This window comes from Stomoxys calcitrans, chromosome 2 (genome assembly GCF_963082655.1).
Source record: "Stomoxys calcitrans chromosome 2, idStoCalc2.1, whole genome shotgun sequence".
In the NCBI taxonomy this organism is placed as follows: domain Eukaryota; kingdom Metazoa; phylum Arthropoda; class Insecta; order Diptera; family Muscidae; genus Stomoxys; species Stomoxys calcitrans.
The window spans coordinates 67,872,491-67,889,557 of record NC_081553.1 but is presented as its reverse complement, the minus strand read 5'-3'; the positions used below and the strand labels follow the sequence as shown (position 1 = coordinate 67,889,557).

At 38.3% G+C, this 17,067-nt stretch overlaps 1 protein-coding gene across 1 annotated transcript in view; it reads right to left on the bottom strand.

Moving 5' to 3' along the window:
* Nucleotides 1-9,226: 9,226 nt before the first annotated feature.
* The window catches only part of LOC106082251 (uncharacterized), a 35,074-nt gene continuing 27,233 nt past the window's right edge, over nt 9,227-17,067 (bottom strand). The window contains exon 3 of the mRNA XM_013244642.2: nt 9,227-10,067. Coding sequence (XP_013100096.1) covers nt 9,775-10,067 — 293 coding nt within the window. The 3' untranslated portion in view covers nt 9,227-9,774. The remainder of the gene's footprint in view (nt 10,068-17,067) is intronic.

Genomic DNA, 17,067 nt, shown 5'->3' with positions numbered 1-17,067 from the left:
TTTTAACAACCCCTTTTGTTTAGCGACCTTTACTGTAGCGACTCGAACCTTTCCATCTTTGCCTTTATGTACTTCCGCAATACTTCCCAAAGGCCACCTTCCAGGAGCAGTATTTTCATCCTTCACTATCACCATCTGTCCAACCTTGATATTTGGTACTGGAGTTTTCCATTTTACTCTCTGCTGAAGACTACTCAGATAGTCATTGCGCCACTGTTTCCAGAAATCATCCCGCATTCTTTGAATTATTTTCCACCTGTCTAAAGATCCCAGTTTATTCTCCACGCCTCTTTCTGGAATACTTAGCAATGGTCTTCCGACTACAAAATGTCCTGGCGTTAAAATCTCGCAGTTATCCTCACTGAGTGGACACAAGGGACGAGAGTTGAGAACAGCTTCTATCTGCGACAAAAACGTTGCCATTTCCTCATACGTTAATTTCGTTTCACCAACAACCCGTCTCAAATGGTGCTTCACAGACTTCACGGCAGCCTCCCACAATCCTCCGAAGTGAGGAGCTCCGGGCGGAATAAAGTGCCACTGTATTCGCTCAGATGCTAATATATGAGCCACGTCTGAATTTTGCTGCACCGCTTTGACGAACTCTTTATCCAGATGTCTTGCCGCTCCCACGAAATTAGTGCCATTGTCCGAATATATATGGCTACTTTTTCCTCTTCTACTGAAGAATCGCCGTAGCGCAGCCAAAAACGCTTCTGTTGTTAGATCGCTGACTGCCTCCAAATGTAATGCTTTGGTTGCCATACAAACAAATACAGCTATGTATCCTTTGTAAGCTCGCTGTCCTCTTCCTTTAGACACCTTCATTTGAATAGGACCTGCATAATCAATTCCTGTGTGATCAAATGGATGAGACACACAAACTCTGCTTTCTGGTAGGTTACCCATTAATTGAGCCGCAGTTTCTCGCCTATAACGCAAACATTTGACGCATGACCGAACTGCTCTCTTGATGGCATTTTTGGCACCAATCACCCAATATCTGCTGCGTAGTTCATTTTCCATGAGTTTCGCACCTCCATGTAGCGTTTCTGTATGGATGCCATCAATTATTCGATCCACCAGACAACCTTTCCCCAATAGAATTGGATGCTTTCTGTTGAAGCTTAAACCAGAATTCTCCAGCCTGCCTCCAACTCTCAACACTCCAGCTGCATCAATGAACGGTGTTAGTCCACATATCTTGCTTCTCGTCGGTACTTCGCTGCCATTCCTTAGACACGAAATCTCTAACGAAAATTGGTTTGCCTGCACGCTCGTAATTATTAATTGCTCTGCCTCGTTTATTTCTTCCGCAGTTAATTCATTTTTTCCTGGTTTACGCTGAGCACGTTCAATAAATCTTCGCACATATGCTATAATTCTTATGAGTTTTTTGTAGCTAGAAATCCTCGTAATTAACTGCATGATGACATCGTCTTCCTGTTTATTTTCCTTTAGAACTCCAACAAAGGGTTGAACCGTCGATATGGGCCAATTGTTTTTCTCCAGCAGCCAATGTGGACCACTCCACCATAACTCATCTCCTTTTAGCAGCTCTGGCTTCATCCCTCTTGATGCAGCATCCGCTGGATTCTCCTTGGATCGCACATGACCCCATACGGCACCAGGAACAGACTTCTTAATTTCCTCTACTCTAACCCGAACAAATTTGTCTTTAATATTTTCAGCCTTTGCGATCCATGCTAGAGCAATAGTTGAATCGCTCCATAAATATTTCTGTTGTTTTTGGACTATTAACTTTTCCACATTAAGCATCAATTTAGCCAACAGATGCGCTGCACACAATTCAAGTTTTGGCAGTGTTTTCCTATTTTTTACTGGGTTTACCTTAGATTTTGCTGCTACCAACGTAACTTTGTTTGCGGCCCGGATGTATATGACAGCTGCGTACGCCTTTTCCGAAGCATCAGCAAAACCATGCAGTTCTATTTCCATTAGTGATGAGGTAGACAACCAACGCGGTATTCGGATTTCTGCTAAGTCGGGCAATTTCCTCATGATGACATCCCATTCCTTTATCATCTCAGAGCTTAACTGGTCGTCCCATGCCATATCCATTACCCATAGTCGCTGAATGAATAGCTTGGCTAGAATGGTTACAGGAGCCAGCCAACCCAAAGGATCATATATCTTGGCCAGTGTGGAAAGCGCCTTCCGCTTAGTCAACTTGTTATCTTCAATGATCTGAAAATAGAAAGCAAAATTATCTGTATGGGGATCCCATTGAACACCCAACGTTTTCATTGTTTCGCCTTCCTCAATCCTAATGACTTGATTTTCGCCAACATTTGGTATTGCCTCCAATATGTCATTTTCATTAGACATCCATTTACGCAGCTTGAAACCAAACTTATCCAATTGTTGGCTGATGTCATGATGAATTCCAATGCATTCCTGTACTGAATCAGCACCTGTCATCAAATCATCCATGTAAAAATCATTTTCTATGATGGCTTGAATCTTTGGATTCCGTTCGCTGCACTCTTTTCCAATTTCAATTAGAGCTCGTTTTGCCAGAAATGGAGCACATGCTGTTCCGTAGGTAACAGTCGTTAGCGCAAACTCCTCAATTGGCATATGTTTATTCTCGCGCCACAATATGCATTGGTATGACTGATCTTTATCTGCTACTAACACTTGTCGATACATTTTCTCCACATCCGCTACCAAGACAAATCTCCATAATCGCCATTTCAATAGAATTTGAAATATATCTTGTTGTAGTTTTGGACCAATTTCAAGTACGTCGTTTAAGCTTTTACCATTCGATGTCTTGGCTGAAGCATCAAATACCACCCGAACTTTTGTTGTAAGATGGCTTTCTCTTATCACCGCTTGATGTGGTAAATAGTACTTTCCACTATTTCTTCTTGAGACCTTTTTCATATGCCCCATCTCCAAATACTCCTTCATAAAAGCACAATATTGTTTCTGTAACTTTTCATCCTTTTCCAATCTTTTTTCAAGATTTAAAAAACGTGCTAACGCCATTTTCCTTGATGCGCCCAACTCGATATCCTCCTTAAACGGCAATCTCACCACCAATCTCTTATCCTCATTTATTGTTGTTGTTGTTGTAAAGAGCTGCTCGCATCGATCTTCCTTGACGTCGTCATCTTCACATACTTCCTCCATCTCCCAAAATCTTTCCAGCTCTTTCGTAACCGTCATCACGGCATTTCCAGATTCATGTCCGCAAACGCAACCACAGATTATGAGACCAAGTGACGTCTCTTGTCCAGACAAAGAGCCAATTTTGACTACCCCTTCTTGAATGATTTCATGATATAAATCTGCACCAATTAATAAGTCAATTCTATCGGACTTATAGAACAGCGGATCAGCCAAACAGTAATTTCGCCAGCTCTCCACACTGACGTTCAAATTTCTATCAGGTTGCGCTGAAGATAATGTTGACAACACCATAGCATTTATAACATGAACCGCATCGCTCTCAAACCGTGGTTTGATTTCAATTTGCATGATGGCTTTTGATCTGCCGACTGTCGTGTTACCCAGACCCACTAAATCTGTAACTAACTTCTTTCTGGGTAACCTCAGTATTTGGGCTGCCTCTTCCGATATTGAAGTGCGTTGAGAACCTTGATCGATTAAGGCTCTCATTAAAATTTGCTCACCACTTGCAGCCTTTACTCGTATTTGTGCTGTTGCCAACAGAGTGACAGCATTGCCTTCCATAGTTAATTGAGCTTTGGAGTTTGATCTCTGAGTTTCCTGCGTTTTGTTTCCTTCGACGTGAAGCATAGTAATATGTTTTCCGCCGCACTTGTCGCACCTGGTGTTAAATTTGAAGCATTTCTTTTCCGACGGGTGACTCAAACAAATTTTGCACATTTTCATTTTTTGTGCCCACGCACCTTTTTCAGCTGGTTGCAGTTTCAAAAATTTGTAGCACTCTTTTAACCCATGTCCTGATGCTTGACAAAATGCGCACGATCGTTGAGTTGTTTGGTATGACTGTGTTGTTTTTGCTCTTTGATGCGTGTTTCCTTTTTTGCTGTATACCGCTTCCAAAGCCAAGTATTGCTGCTCCAGAAAAGACAGGACATCCTCTAGCCTTTGGACTTCTTTTGATTTCTGGACCCATTGCTCATATTTCAGCAATCCTTCCTTATCTAGCTTTCTAATAAGGATCCGAGCAATGAATGGATCTGCCTCGTCTACCTTCATTCCCATAGCTTTCAATGCATGTAATGATTCCGTAGCCGTATCCAATAGCTGCTTTATACTGTTGCTATACTGAATATTTATTATGCCGTGGTCGATGATCTTGTCAAACAATGTGCAGAATAACAGCCGCCGGTTATCGTATCTCTGCTCCAGTATCTTCCATGCCGCACTGTAGTTCTCCCCTGTCACTTGAAGATGTTGTATTAAGCGAGCAGCATCACCTTTCACCACACTTTTAAGTCGATAAAATTTTTCGACTTCCGATAGCCTTCTGTCCTCCTCTACTAACTTTGTAAATATTTCTTTGAAGGAATTCCAATCGTTGATATACCCACTGAATATGGGCACTTTTAACTCTTCCAATCTAATTAAACTTGTTGATCCTGTATTTTGCATTGTTTCCACACGTTCTTCAATTTCCACACAGACATCCACGTATCTTTCCCTGATACAGTCCCAAGCTTCAATCATGTCTAAATCATCTTCGTCATCATCATCAATAATTATTTCCACTATTGATTCCAGTTGTCCATACTCTGATTGCAACGCCAGCCATTGCATATTTAAATAACTTTTATTCGCAGTTGGCAATCTGCTTTCTATTACTTCCAGCTTTCTTGTAATAGTTCTATACTTCAATTCAAATTTTCTTCTTAGCTTCGACACAGGCTTTTCTTGCTCTCTGCTAATTGCCTGATCTCTCGGCTGGGTGTTACTCTCATTTGCCGTTTGTTCGCTAGGTGCCAATGCAGCTGCACCTTGCGTTACCATTAATTTTTTCTCCGCACTGCCTTGCGTTATCTCTGCGTCCTGATTAGCTGCCACTTTGGCTGAGGCTCCTTTTTCTTGCTGCTCAAACCCTTGCACAATTTTATCCATTTTGCTAATTGCTTCTTCTACTCGTCTTTGCAGCTCCTGGACCTCTTCTTCATGCCCACTGGACGACTTTCCGATATCCTTGTTTAACTTGTTGTAGCCTACAATGATTTCCTGCAGCCACTTTCTATTTTTCTTGACAACTGGCAGTAACATTTCCTCCACATCGAGGTCAACTGCTTTTACTGCCAACAAATGTTCAAGGTTTTTCAATTTCTCCAACAGAGAATCCGATTGACTCCTTGTGAACATTTTTCTTTCAATTTTAAATCACTTACACTGATTCGATACGTGTATTAAATCTTTGTTTATTCTTTACTACTTTGCAAGAATCACCAACTTTTACTTTAAACACACTTAACCGTACCGAAGGTTCGAAGGACCAAATGAATAAAACGAGTTTAATCCCGGAGTACTTTTTTGATACTCATTTATTTCTTCAAAATCTCATCCTTATATATAAACTTAAAACTAACTACAAACTAAATATCCTAAGAAAGGCAGGCAAATCTAAAAATAATCACTTTGGGAAAATAAGATCATAAACAAAGACGATAAACATCCTATGCAGATACTAAATAAATTTGTCCAGCTGCAAGCCATATGCTTGCCATTCAGACCGCTGTGTTTTCTGATAATCCCTAACTATTTCCTTATCTACGCACATTAAAAACTATCTTCCACTTATCCCTGTGCGATGCGTTGGCTAGGTAAAAATATAAACTCTTATCACATTTATGCCGGCCCTTAAAACTATCCTTTAAAATAAACAAAAAATGGAAAGTATCTTATCTATTCGTTCTCAAGGCTAAAACATTTCCATGACACACATCAACTAATATCCCATGTTTAGAAATCTAAACAATACTTATTTCGTCATTCTGTATGTAACTCCTCGAAATATTCGTCTAAGACCCCATAAAGTACATGTATTCTTTATCGTCATGACATTTTATGTCGAACTAGCCATATCCGTCCGTCTGTCTGTCGAAAGCACGCTAACTTTCGAAGGAGTAAAGCTAGCCGCTTGAAATTTTGCGCAAATATTGGGTTGCCCAAAAAGTAATTGCGGATTTTTCATATAGTCGGCGTTGACAAATTTTTTCACAGCTTGTGACTCTGTAATTGCATTCTTTCTTCTGTCAATTATCAGCTGTTACTTTTAGCTTGCTTTAGAAAAAAAAGTGTAAAAAAAGTATATTTGATTAAAGTTCATTCTAAGTTTTATTAAAAATGCATTTACTTTCTTTAAAAAATCCGCAATTACTTTTTGGGCAACCCAATACTTCTTATTGGTGTATGGAGGCCACCGTAGCGCAGAGGTTAGCATGTACGCCTGTGACGCTGAACGCCTGGGTTCGAAACCTGGCGAGACCATCAGAAAAAATTTTCGGCGGTGGTTTTCCCCTCCTAATGCTGGCAACATTTGAGAGGTACTATGACATGTAAAGCTTCTCTCCAAAGAGGTATCGCACTGTGGCACGCCGTTCGGACTCGGCTATAGAAAGGAGGCCTCTTATCATAGAGCTTAAACTTGAATCGGACTGCACTCATTGTTATGTTAGTGGAATGTTTATGGGCAAAATATGCAATTTTACTTCTTATGTAGGTCGGTTGGGATTTTAAATGGACTATATCGGTCCACATTTTGATATAGCTGCCATATAAACCGATCTTGGACCTTGACTTCTTGAGCCGCTGGAGGGCACAATTCTTATCCGATTTGGCTGAAATTAAGCTTGAGGTGTTTCATTATAACTTCCAAAAACTGTGCTGAGTATGGTTCAAATCGGTGCATAACCTGATATTGCTGCCATATAAACCGATCTAAGGTTTTGAATTCTTGAGCCTCTATAGGGAGCAATTCCTATTCGATTTGGCTGAAATATTACATGACGTGTTTTGTTATGACTTTCAACAACTGTGCTAAGAATAGTTCAAATCGGTCCATAACCTGATATAGCTGCCATATTAACCGATCTTGGGTCTTGACTTCTTGAGTCTCTAGAGGATGCAATTCTTATCCCATTGAAATGAAATGTCGCACGACGTGTTTTGTTATGATATCCAACAACTGTATCATGTATGGTTCAAATCGGCCAATAACCTTAAATAGCTGCCATATAAACCGATCTTGAATCTTGACTTCTTGAGTCACTAGAAGGCGCAATTCTTATCTGATTTGAATGAAATTTTGCAGTATTTTATTATGACTTTCAACAACTGTGCCAAATAAAGTTCAAATCGGTTCATAACCTGATATAGCTACCATATAAACCGATCTGGGAACTTGACTTCTTGAGCTTCTAGAGGGCGCAATTATTATCCGATTTAGCTGAACTTTTGTACAACGGCTTCTCTCATGACCTTCAACATACGTGTCGAAAATGAAATGAATCGGTTTACATCCTAATGCTGCTTCCCTATAAACCGATCTCCCTAGTTTCCTTCTTTAGCCCCTAAAGTGCGTAATTCTTAGTTGATTTGGCTGAAATTTTACACAATGACTTTTACTATGGTCTCCAATGTTCAGTTCAATTATGGTCCGATATGAACCATAACATGATATTGTTCCAATAACATCGGAGGGCACCGTAGCGCAGAGGTTAGCATGTCCGCCTTTGACGCTGAACGCCTGGGTTCGAATCCTGGCAAGACCATCAGAACAAATTTTCAGCGGTGGTTTTCCCCTCCTAATGCTGGCAACATTTGTGAGGTACTATGCCATGTAAAACTTCTCTTCAAAGAGGTGTCGCACTGCGGCACGCCGTTCGGACTCGGCTATAAAAAGGAGGCCCCTTATCATTGAGCTTAAACTTGAATCGGACTGCACTCATTGATATGTGAGATGTTTGCCCATGTTCCTTGGTGGAATGTTCATGGGCAAAATTTGCAATTTGCAACATAGCAATTCTTTTCATTTGTCATTTTTTTGCATAAGAAGAGATGCCGGGAAAAGAACTCGACAAATGCGATCCATGGTGGAGGGTATATAAGATTCGGTCCGACCGAACTTAGTACGCGTTTAATTGTTTTTTATAAGAAGATAGATTTTACTTATGAGTTTTAAAGCCAGTTGAAATTCCCAACAACATATTTATCACTTGACATTTTGTGGGTAGTCAAACTTTGATTTGGTGAAACATTCTAGCACGAATTTTTCATTAAGGATATTGCAATTTTATCTTCAACGAAGTCATTACGAATTTCACAAAACAAATTTGTTTATCGAAAATTTCGTTTATGGTTAATGAATTATTTGTCGGTGTGTTGTCGGAAAATAAAACACATTGATTTAACATTCTTTGTAGAATTTTATTTGCCTTTATCTTCTTAAAAATTTAATGAACAAAACAAATTATGCAAACCTAAGAAGTATATGTTTAAGAAATTAAATGCAGAAATTCACTATTTTCATTTGTGTTTAAAAATTAATAATTGCAGCTATTGTCAGATGTTAAAAGGAAGCTAAAACTAAGGAACAGAGTCAAAGATGAAAGAGGAAAGTAAGAAAGAAGAAAAAAGAAGAATGAAGGATACTTGAAATATGAAGGTTTGGTTAGTGTTAGTTAAGTAAGCTAGCATTTCAATAGACGGTCGAAACATTAAACCCCCAATATCTGATAAATAGTTAGTACTGTATAAATACCATAGATGTATAGAAATAAGTTCAACTCGGTACATTGTAATGTGTTGAATTTCTTAATAGCATTCCTATCACCAACGTATGTAGTTACCATTTGTACAGAACTAAGGTTGGCAAACTAATAAAGGAAGATATTTGGTAGTTTATGTTTTCTATTGCCCTATTCCTTTGGTTTAATACAACATGACAGAGAAGAAGAAAAGAAACATAGACATATTGATAGTGATAGTTTTCGTTTAGTTTGGTTTAATTCATTTGAAATCAATTCAAGAGTTTATTATATTTTACATAGAGCTTTTTCATAGAGAGAAGAATTGGCCACAAGTTTTAAGCATTAAGATATAAACTATTTGTAATAAGAAAAAGTATGAACTAGATAGCTAGTGAGCAGCATTTATTCCAGAGGATAAAAGAGGTATTCTGTGAGTGAACATAGTCATAGATAGTTAAAATAGATAAAAAATTAATTGTTTGTGTGTTTTGTGTGTCTGACATAAATAATGCTATTAAACTATTGTCTTTGAATTGTAGTTCATTTGTTTTTGGTAGAAACTTAAAAACTATTGATGATGATACCATACAACAAGCAATAAATAGGTAGAGGTTTTCTTTCTTGCTCTTCTTTTGTCTTCATAACAATTGATGAATTCCTCTAAAAACAGTTTCCCTTTTTGTTAGGGAATTTCTGTTCCGAGAAATAAAACATGGCTTGATTTCCTATAATTTTCTTTAACATAACATTTGAAATAAATAATTTAATAAATTAAAAATAAATACAAAAAACTCTTTAAATAAATAAATTAAATAAATCAGGATGTATTGCACTCCCAGAGGCTCTTATGTGTCATAATAAAAAAGAAAACAAAAAATAAATAAATAAATCAAAAATACTTAAGAAAATACCAATAGAGATATTTTCCATGGATGTCTTTGTCTTCGTTCGTTTGTTCTTTTTTTTCCAAGTTTTCTTCGACATTAACTTTTCTGGATGCCATTATGCTATGTATTGTTGCTATTTATCCCCAGACCCCCTTAACTTATTTCTTGTAGGCATTATAGGCGAGATTTTGAGCATCACGTAACGCACGTCCATAACTATGCTCATCATAGTGAGGATGTGCCACCACTTCGTAGTTATCCTTCTTCTCCAAGAGTTTCTTCAAACCAATGATGGAGGATAAGATGAGGGCAATCTTACCAATGACCAAAGCCTTGAAGGATAATAAGGCCAAGAAACCAATGGCCAAGGGCAATAGGGCGGCCATTTTCAGTTTGAAAAGCAATAACAAGGGCATCAAATACTTCTTCTTTTCTTTCTTCTTGCCACGCGCTGTAAATAGAAAAAAAAATAAATTTTTGATATAGTTAGAACTTTTCCATAGAAATATCTAAATTGATGGGATTGAATCAGAGTCAAAGCATTCAATGTATTTGATTAAATAGTTTCTTCGGAGCCACTATGTCCACTTCGATAGAATTGCAATATGTTGTTGAAAAGGTTAATCATTTTAAAATGACATCATAAAAGGCTATGGGTCAAGGTAATTCGTAACATGTGTGTCGCAAGGAGTGGATAAATAGTGATTGTATTTTTTCAATAAGTATATATATGGCCTAGTAATATATCACTCATATACCAAGAAATTTTTAAAATTTCTCTTTCTATGAAATTGAAAACATTATTATGATCTTTTCAATGGAAAATATTTTAAAACTTGTTATACCTCCAATAGGATAAGGGATTTAATTCATTTATTCATTCCGTTTGCAACACATCTGCCTCAAGAATCTTGTATTACTCTCCACCATGGATCGCATTTGTCAAGTTCGTTGGCCGATATCTTTTTATACACAAACAAAGGATAACGGATAAGAATTGCTATGTTATTGGAGCTATACCAAGTTATAAATCGATTGAGGCCATACTTGGTTCGCTTGTTGAAGATTAATGTGGTAGTCATTGTTGCAGAATTTTAGCCAAATCAGCTAATAATTGCGCCCTCTAGAGGCTCAAGAAGTATAATCGGGAAATCGGCTTATAATTGCGCCCTCTAGAGGCCCGAGAAGTATAATTGGGAGATCGGCTAATAATTGAGCCGTCTAGAGGCGCAAGAAGTATAATCGGGAGATCGGTGTATATGGGAGCTATATCAGGATATTAACCGATTTAGACCATGCTTGGCACAGTTGTTGAAAGTCATAACAAAAAACTTAATGCAAAATTTCAGCCAAATTAGGTTAATAATTGCGCCCTCTAACGTCTCAAGGAGTCAAGATTCGAGATTGGTTTATATGAGAATTATATCAGGTTTTGAACCATTTTGGACCATACTTGGAACAGTTATTGGAGGATATGACAAAACAATTCATGCTAAATTACAGCCAACTCGGGTAATAATTGCGTCCTTTATCAGCTTAAGAAGGGATGTCAAGAGATCGAGAATTTATGAAGTTTGTTGGGTGTCAGATCAATATTTCGATGTGTTACTAACCCAATGCCGAAGTTAGTATACCCCCCATGCTATGGTGGAGATAATGAAAATGAAAGTGTTGCACGTTGTTTGTTCCATATAGACCCAAAAACGGTTGATCCGATTTTCATGACATTTTTATGGATGGTAGGGTTCTGGCCCCCAGTAAATATAGGGTACTTAATTTTTTGACATCATTAACTCAATTTTCAAAAATGCAAGATCTTGAGGATGGATGCATTGATCTAATCGAAATTTTGTATACCCTTTATTGGGTACCCAAAAACACTAAATTGGTATATAACTTTGAGGTTAAACAAGAAAGAGCGTGCTAAGTTCGGTCGGGCCGAATCTTATATACCCTCCACCATGGATCGCATTTGTCGAGGTCTATGCGCGGTATCTCTTTTTAGGCAAACAAAGAATATTGAATAAAAACTGTTATGCTATTAGGGCTATATCAAGTTATAGTCTGATTCGGACCATAACTGAATGCTGAACATTATAGAAGTCATTATGTAATATTTCAGTTTATTCCGATAAGAATTGCGCCTTGTAGGGGCTCAAGAAGCAAAATCTGGAGATCGGTTTATATGGAAACTGTATCAAGCTATTAATCGATTCAGATTAGACACGTATGTTGTACAAAATTTCTGTCAAATCGGATGAGAATTGCGCCCTCTATAGGCTCAAAAAGTCAAGATCCCACATCCGTTTATATGGCAGCTATACCAGGTTATGAACCGATTTGCGCCATACTTAGCATACTTATAGGAAGACATAACACCTCGTGCAAAATTTCAGTCAAATCGGATGAGAATTTCTCGCTCTATTGGCTCATGAAGTCAAGATCCAAGATCGTTTTATATGACAGCTATACCAGATTATGAACCGATTTCAATCAAACTTATCACAGTTATTGGAAGTTATAACAAAACACCTCATGCGAATTTAAGTCAAATTTAATAAGAATTGCGCCCTCTAGAGGCTCAAGAAGTCAAGACCCAAGATCGGTTTATGTGGTAGCTTTATCAAAACATGGACCGATTTGGCTTACAATCCCAACCGACCTACGGTAATAAAAAGTATTTGTGCAAAATTTCAAACGGGTAGCTTTACTTTTTCGAAAGTTGGCGTGCTTTCGACAGACAGACGAAAAGACGGACGGACGGACTTGGCTAGATCGATTTAAAATGACATGACGATCAAGAATATATATACGTTATGGGGTCTCCGATGCATATTTCGAGGTGCTGCAAACAGAATGACGAAATTAGTATACCTACATCCTATGGTGAATGGTATAAAAAACGTGGGGGGTGCCCCTCCCAACAGCAACTCAAACGGACATGTTTACCGATTGGCACAATATGGGTATCAAATGAAAGGTATTTAAGAGTAGATTACGAACTATATATACAATTTTATCCCAAGTATTGGGAGGTCGCCCAAACTACCAAAAATAGCCCCTAACAGATATGTAGGCCGATCACCGGAGCAAAATGGGACTCAAACAAAAGGGATTTAAGAGTAGAGCACAAAACTTATATAAAAGCTTGGAGTCAATTCCCAGGGTGGTCACTCACCCCAATATTATGCCCAAAGTTAATGGTCTCTGAAACGGTCGGAAATTCCAACTTTAGCCACACAACGGTAACACTGATCCACACTGCACTGAACATCGGGAATCGAGTATAACATTGTGTCGTTCTCAGTGTGACTGTGATGCACAAACAAGCCATCCCTTGAATTCGGCTTAGTATTGAACAGAAGGTAGACTTTTGGAGCGCTATCCACCAGACTGGAACACAATAAAGCACTACTGTAGTTCTTTCAGGAATAGTGGATATGTCTCAAAACTGCAGTATACAGTTTACAGACAGTGCAAGACAAGCTGTATTTCCAAAATTTTGTATTTGAAGTTCAACTTCCTACCACCAAAAAGGGCACGTGTTAAGCATTTTTAGTAAATGAAGCATTCTCAAGGAAACAGATGCCACCGTGGGTACCTGGATGTCTTGCTAACAAGAACAACACTACTTCTGATGGCTATAGGCCTAGACCACTCTCGGCCGCCTACTTTGCTGTTGTATACATAGCTTTTCCTTAACCGCATGCAACGTCATCAGCATATGCTACCACTTGCACAGTTTTGTCTTCCAGAGACTTTAACACATATTTCCTTGAAGTGTCACACTGCTGACCTTTGTGTCGTAATGGTATATACGACATGTCAGTCTATCGTTGACAGCATGCAATTGAACCGGTGATACATTATCAGGACCTAGCGATTAAACGTGGTTTCACGACGAACGTGAAACCTCTTCTGACACATCTTGGTTCGGGCTCTTGGAGTTTGTCTAATGTAAATCGCTGTACCAAGTTTCGACGAAATCAGCTTGTAAATGGGCCTCTTATGTCCCAAAGTTCTTCAATCGGGAGAATGGACTTTGGGACAGCTATATCTTAATATTGTTCGAGCTGGACCATACTCGACACAGATGTTATGGGGTCTTAAACAACTCAATATTCTATATTTTCGTGATATCGGTTAATAAACTCACCCTTTATGGGCTTATGACCTATAGTTAGGAAATCGAAAATATGCACCTATCTGTACCATAATCAGCACAGCTGGCGAGAGGTCCAACTCAAATCTTTGTTTCAAATTTTAGGAAAATCAAGCTAGGATCTAGAATCCAAAAATGGCTGTGTGATTTAGGAAGTGCTTGCGGTACATTCAAATACCAGATTCTTACTCCTCCCTCAAATAACGTCAATTTATGATCCATATTGTTGTGATATGTCTAAATGCCAATTCGTTGGCTTTTACGGGTAGAACTCCAATCACTTGGGAAAAAACATTTAGGTCTGATCCATCTCCTTCACCCAAATTGCTTTTGTCTAAGTTCCATACTGTCCCGTTTGGTTGTTATTCACAATCGAAAGGATTTTGAGGCCAAGTGCACTCAGAGAAATTTGGAAGTAAAAGCAGCTAAAATGTTTGCTGTAACAAAACTTTGTTTTGTGTTCTTCAAATGTAACAAATTTTGATTTCATATCAGCTTACAGAGTTTGCTGATATCAACAATTTGTTTTCTGGGTTTGGCCTCCAGAATCATAGACAAAATCCTCCCATTATACCCACAACATAGGATGGCATACAGTGAGTGTTACACCTCTCAATATTGATCAGCAATTCTATAAAGTCTTGTCATTTTCTAAATTGATCTTGCCATGTCCGTCCGTCGCAATCTCAAAAGCTTTGAACAAATGAACCTCCTCGCTTGAAGTTTTGCGCAAAATTTTCACATTGAAGTAGAACATTGGGGATTGTAAATTGGCCATAACGATTCAGATTAAGGTATACCCTCCATATATATCGGTTGTTCGATCTAACTTCTTGAGCACCTAGAAGTCTCATACTTTATCCAATTTGATTGAAATTAGGCAAGTTAGGCAGGTCCAACAGTCACACCAAATGCCACTTAAATAGGTGCAGAAGTAGGTATATCCCCTATATAAACCAATTTTTTGATTGGACTTCTTGAGCCGCTAGAACCATCAATACAGAGCACTAACATAATACGAATATGATAAAAAGTTGGCAAATTGACTTTTGCCCCCCACCGACCTCCAATCAGTTTTTGTACGTCGTTTACAGAACGAGACGAACGCCATCCATAATGTTTGGCATATAAGATTCGATTCGGCCGCAGATAACGCATTAACAAACCACTGGCATTTCTTTACACCTCTCACTCAATGCCCAAAGCCACACACTGCAAATTGTTTGCATTAACACCGCAATTATTTATTAAAGAAATCGCTTTTATTACTCATTCCACATTTTTGAGTTGAGTGTTAATTAAAAATACAAACGTGCTTGCATGTCGACTACTTTTTCTTTCTAGCGTATTTGCACTTACAATTATGGATATCTAACTGCTAAAGTGATTCCGGTTTAAATCGACCCACTTAGATGGATTGAAGACATCCAACACCACCATTGCCACCATCATCACTTTATAGAAAATCAATACTATTTAGAAATCCAAATTTAGTGTTATTTTCCAAATACCAGTAATGGCTGCAAATATTCATAATTGAGTGAAATTAACGGCATTGACGGTTAGTTATAATCATTGGAAATTTTGTGCAAATAACAGTTTTCATTTAAGGAGGTTTGGGGTTGTCTCTACTTTTATATGATAGTGTTTCGAAGAAATGCATCATGGTGTGAAATGCTTTCAGTAGGTAATTACAATAATTGACCCAAAATGGCGCAATTACTTTAAACTGCCAAGAATTTGGAAATGTTTATTAATTTGAAAAATGGTGTTGCATGGAGGGAAATGCAAATATTTTATAAGGTTTGAGGAAAATATTTGTAACATTATGGATATTGGATTAAATATATGGTTATTGGAAAGCTTCTTGATGCAGAATAATTGCATATGGCATGTCAATAAAAATTATAATTTTTTATTGTGAATTGCTGCAGAACATGTGTATAGATGCGCTGAAATTTTGTCATTGGAGAAAATTGAAAAGGAATGTTATTTTAAGAGATAATGTCATTGCAATTCCGGTCGACACGGGATAACTGTGAGCACCACACAGGCGGGCACTTTGCTCACACCACACAGGCTGGCACCTTGACCTTCGACTTGTGTGGTGTTCGTTATCACAGGAAGCTTAGCCGTAAGCTACCGGAGTCATCCACAGGATGAAGATGAAGCTTTGACTTTATATGGCCGCGGGCAGGCCGCTATTTCGTGAGAAGATTCTCAGTGTGGGGGAAGGTAACACTGAGTCTCACTTAAATACTTAGCGCCTATGGTACTTAGAATGACAAGGCGAGTTATTGTTGCTATTATATAACCAATGGTCAACATCAGCGTCTGTTCCCTGGTTAAGGGCGGCTTGAAGCGGCCAACCGATCTTATAGCAAGCGGCTCGAGACATCGAGGGACACATATGCCATCCCACATAATAATCTGAGAAGCGAAAAAATATTAACAATTTAGTTCGCATTAAGTTCGGCCGAGCAGAACTTTGGATAACCAATACCTCGGGTAAACTACCTTTCATCATAGTTCGGTAAAAAATACATAATTTCAGCACCCACATCAGCTACATCGAAATATGGTCCGATTTGGACCAAATTCGGCATGGACATTGAGTGGTTTAATAAATACAAGTCACTGTTCAATGGTAGAACAAAATATTGGTCTTTTTGGCAGCTATATCCAAATAAAGACCGATCTGAACCGAAAAGCCTAACATAATTCACTGTGTGAAATTTCAGCAAAATCGGATAATAAATGCGCCTTTTATAGCGCCAAGTCTTTAAAAGTGATCCAAACCTAAGACGATCTGGGCCAAATAGCAGAAAAATATCGAAGGGCCTAACATAATTCACTGTTCCAAATTTCGGAGAAATCGGACTAAAATGGGTCTTTTATGGGTCAAGGTTCTTAAATCGAAAAATAGGTCTATATGTCAGCTGTATCCAAATCTGGACCGATCCAGGCCAAATTGAAGAAAGATGTCGAGTGGCTTAACACAACTCACTATTCCAAATTTGAAAGAAATGGGACAGTAAATGCGGCTTTTATGGGTCCAAGACCTAAAATCGACAGATCTTTCTCTATGGCAGCTATATCCAAATCTGAACCGATCAGGGCTAAATTGAAGAAGAATGTTCAAGGGTCCAACACAACTCACTGTTCCAAATTTTGGAGAAGTCGGACAATAAATGCGAATTTTATGGGTCTAAGATCTTAAATCGAGAGATCGGTCTATATGGCAGCTATATCCAAATCTAAGCCGATCTTAGCCAAATTGCAGAAAAAT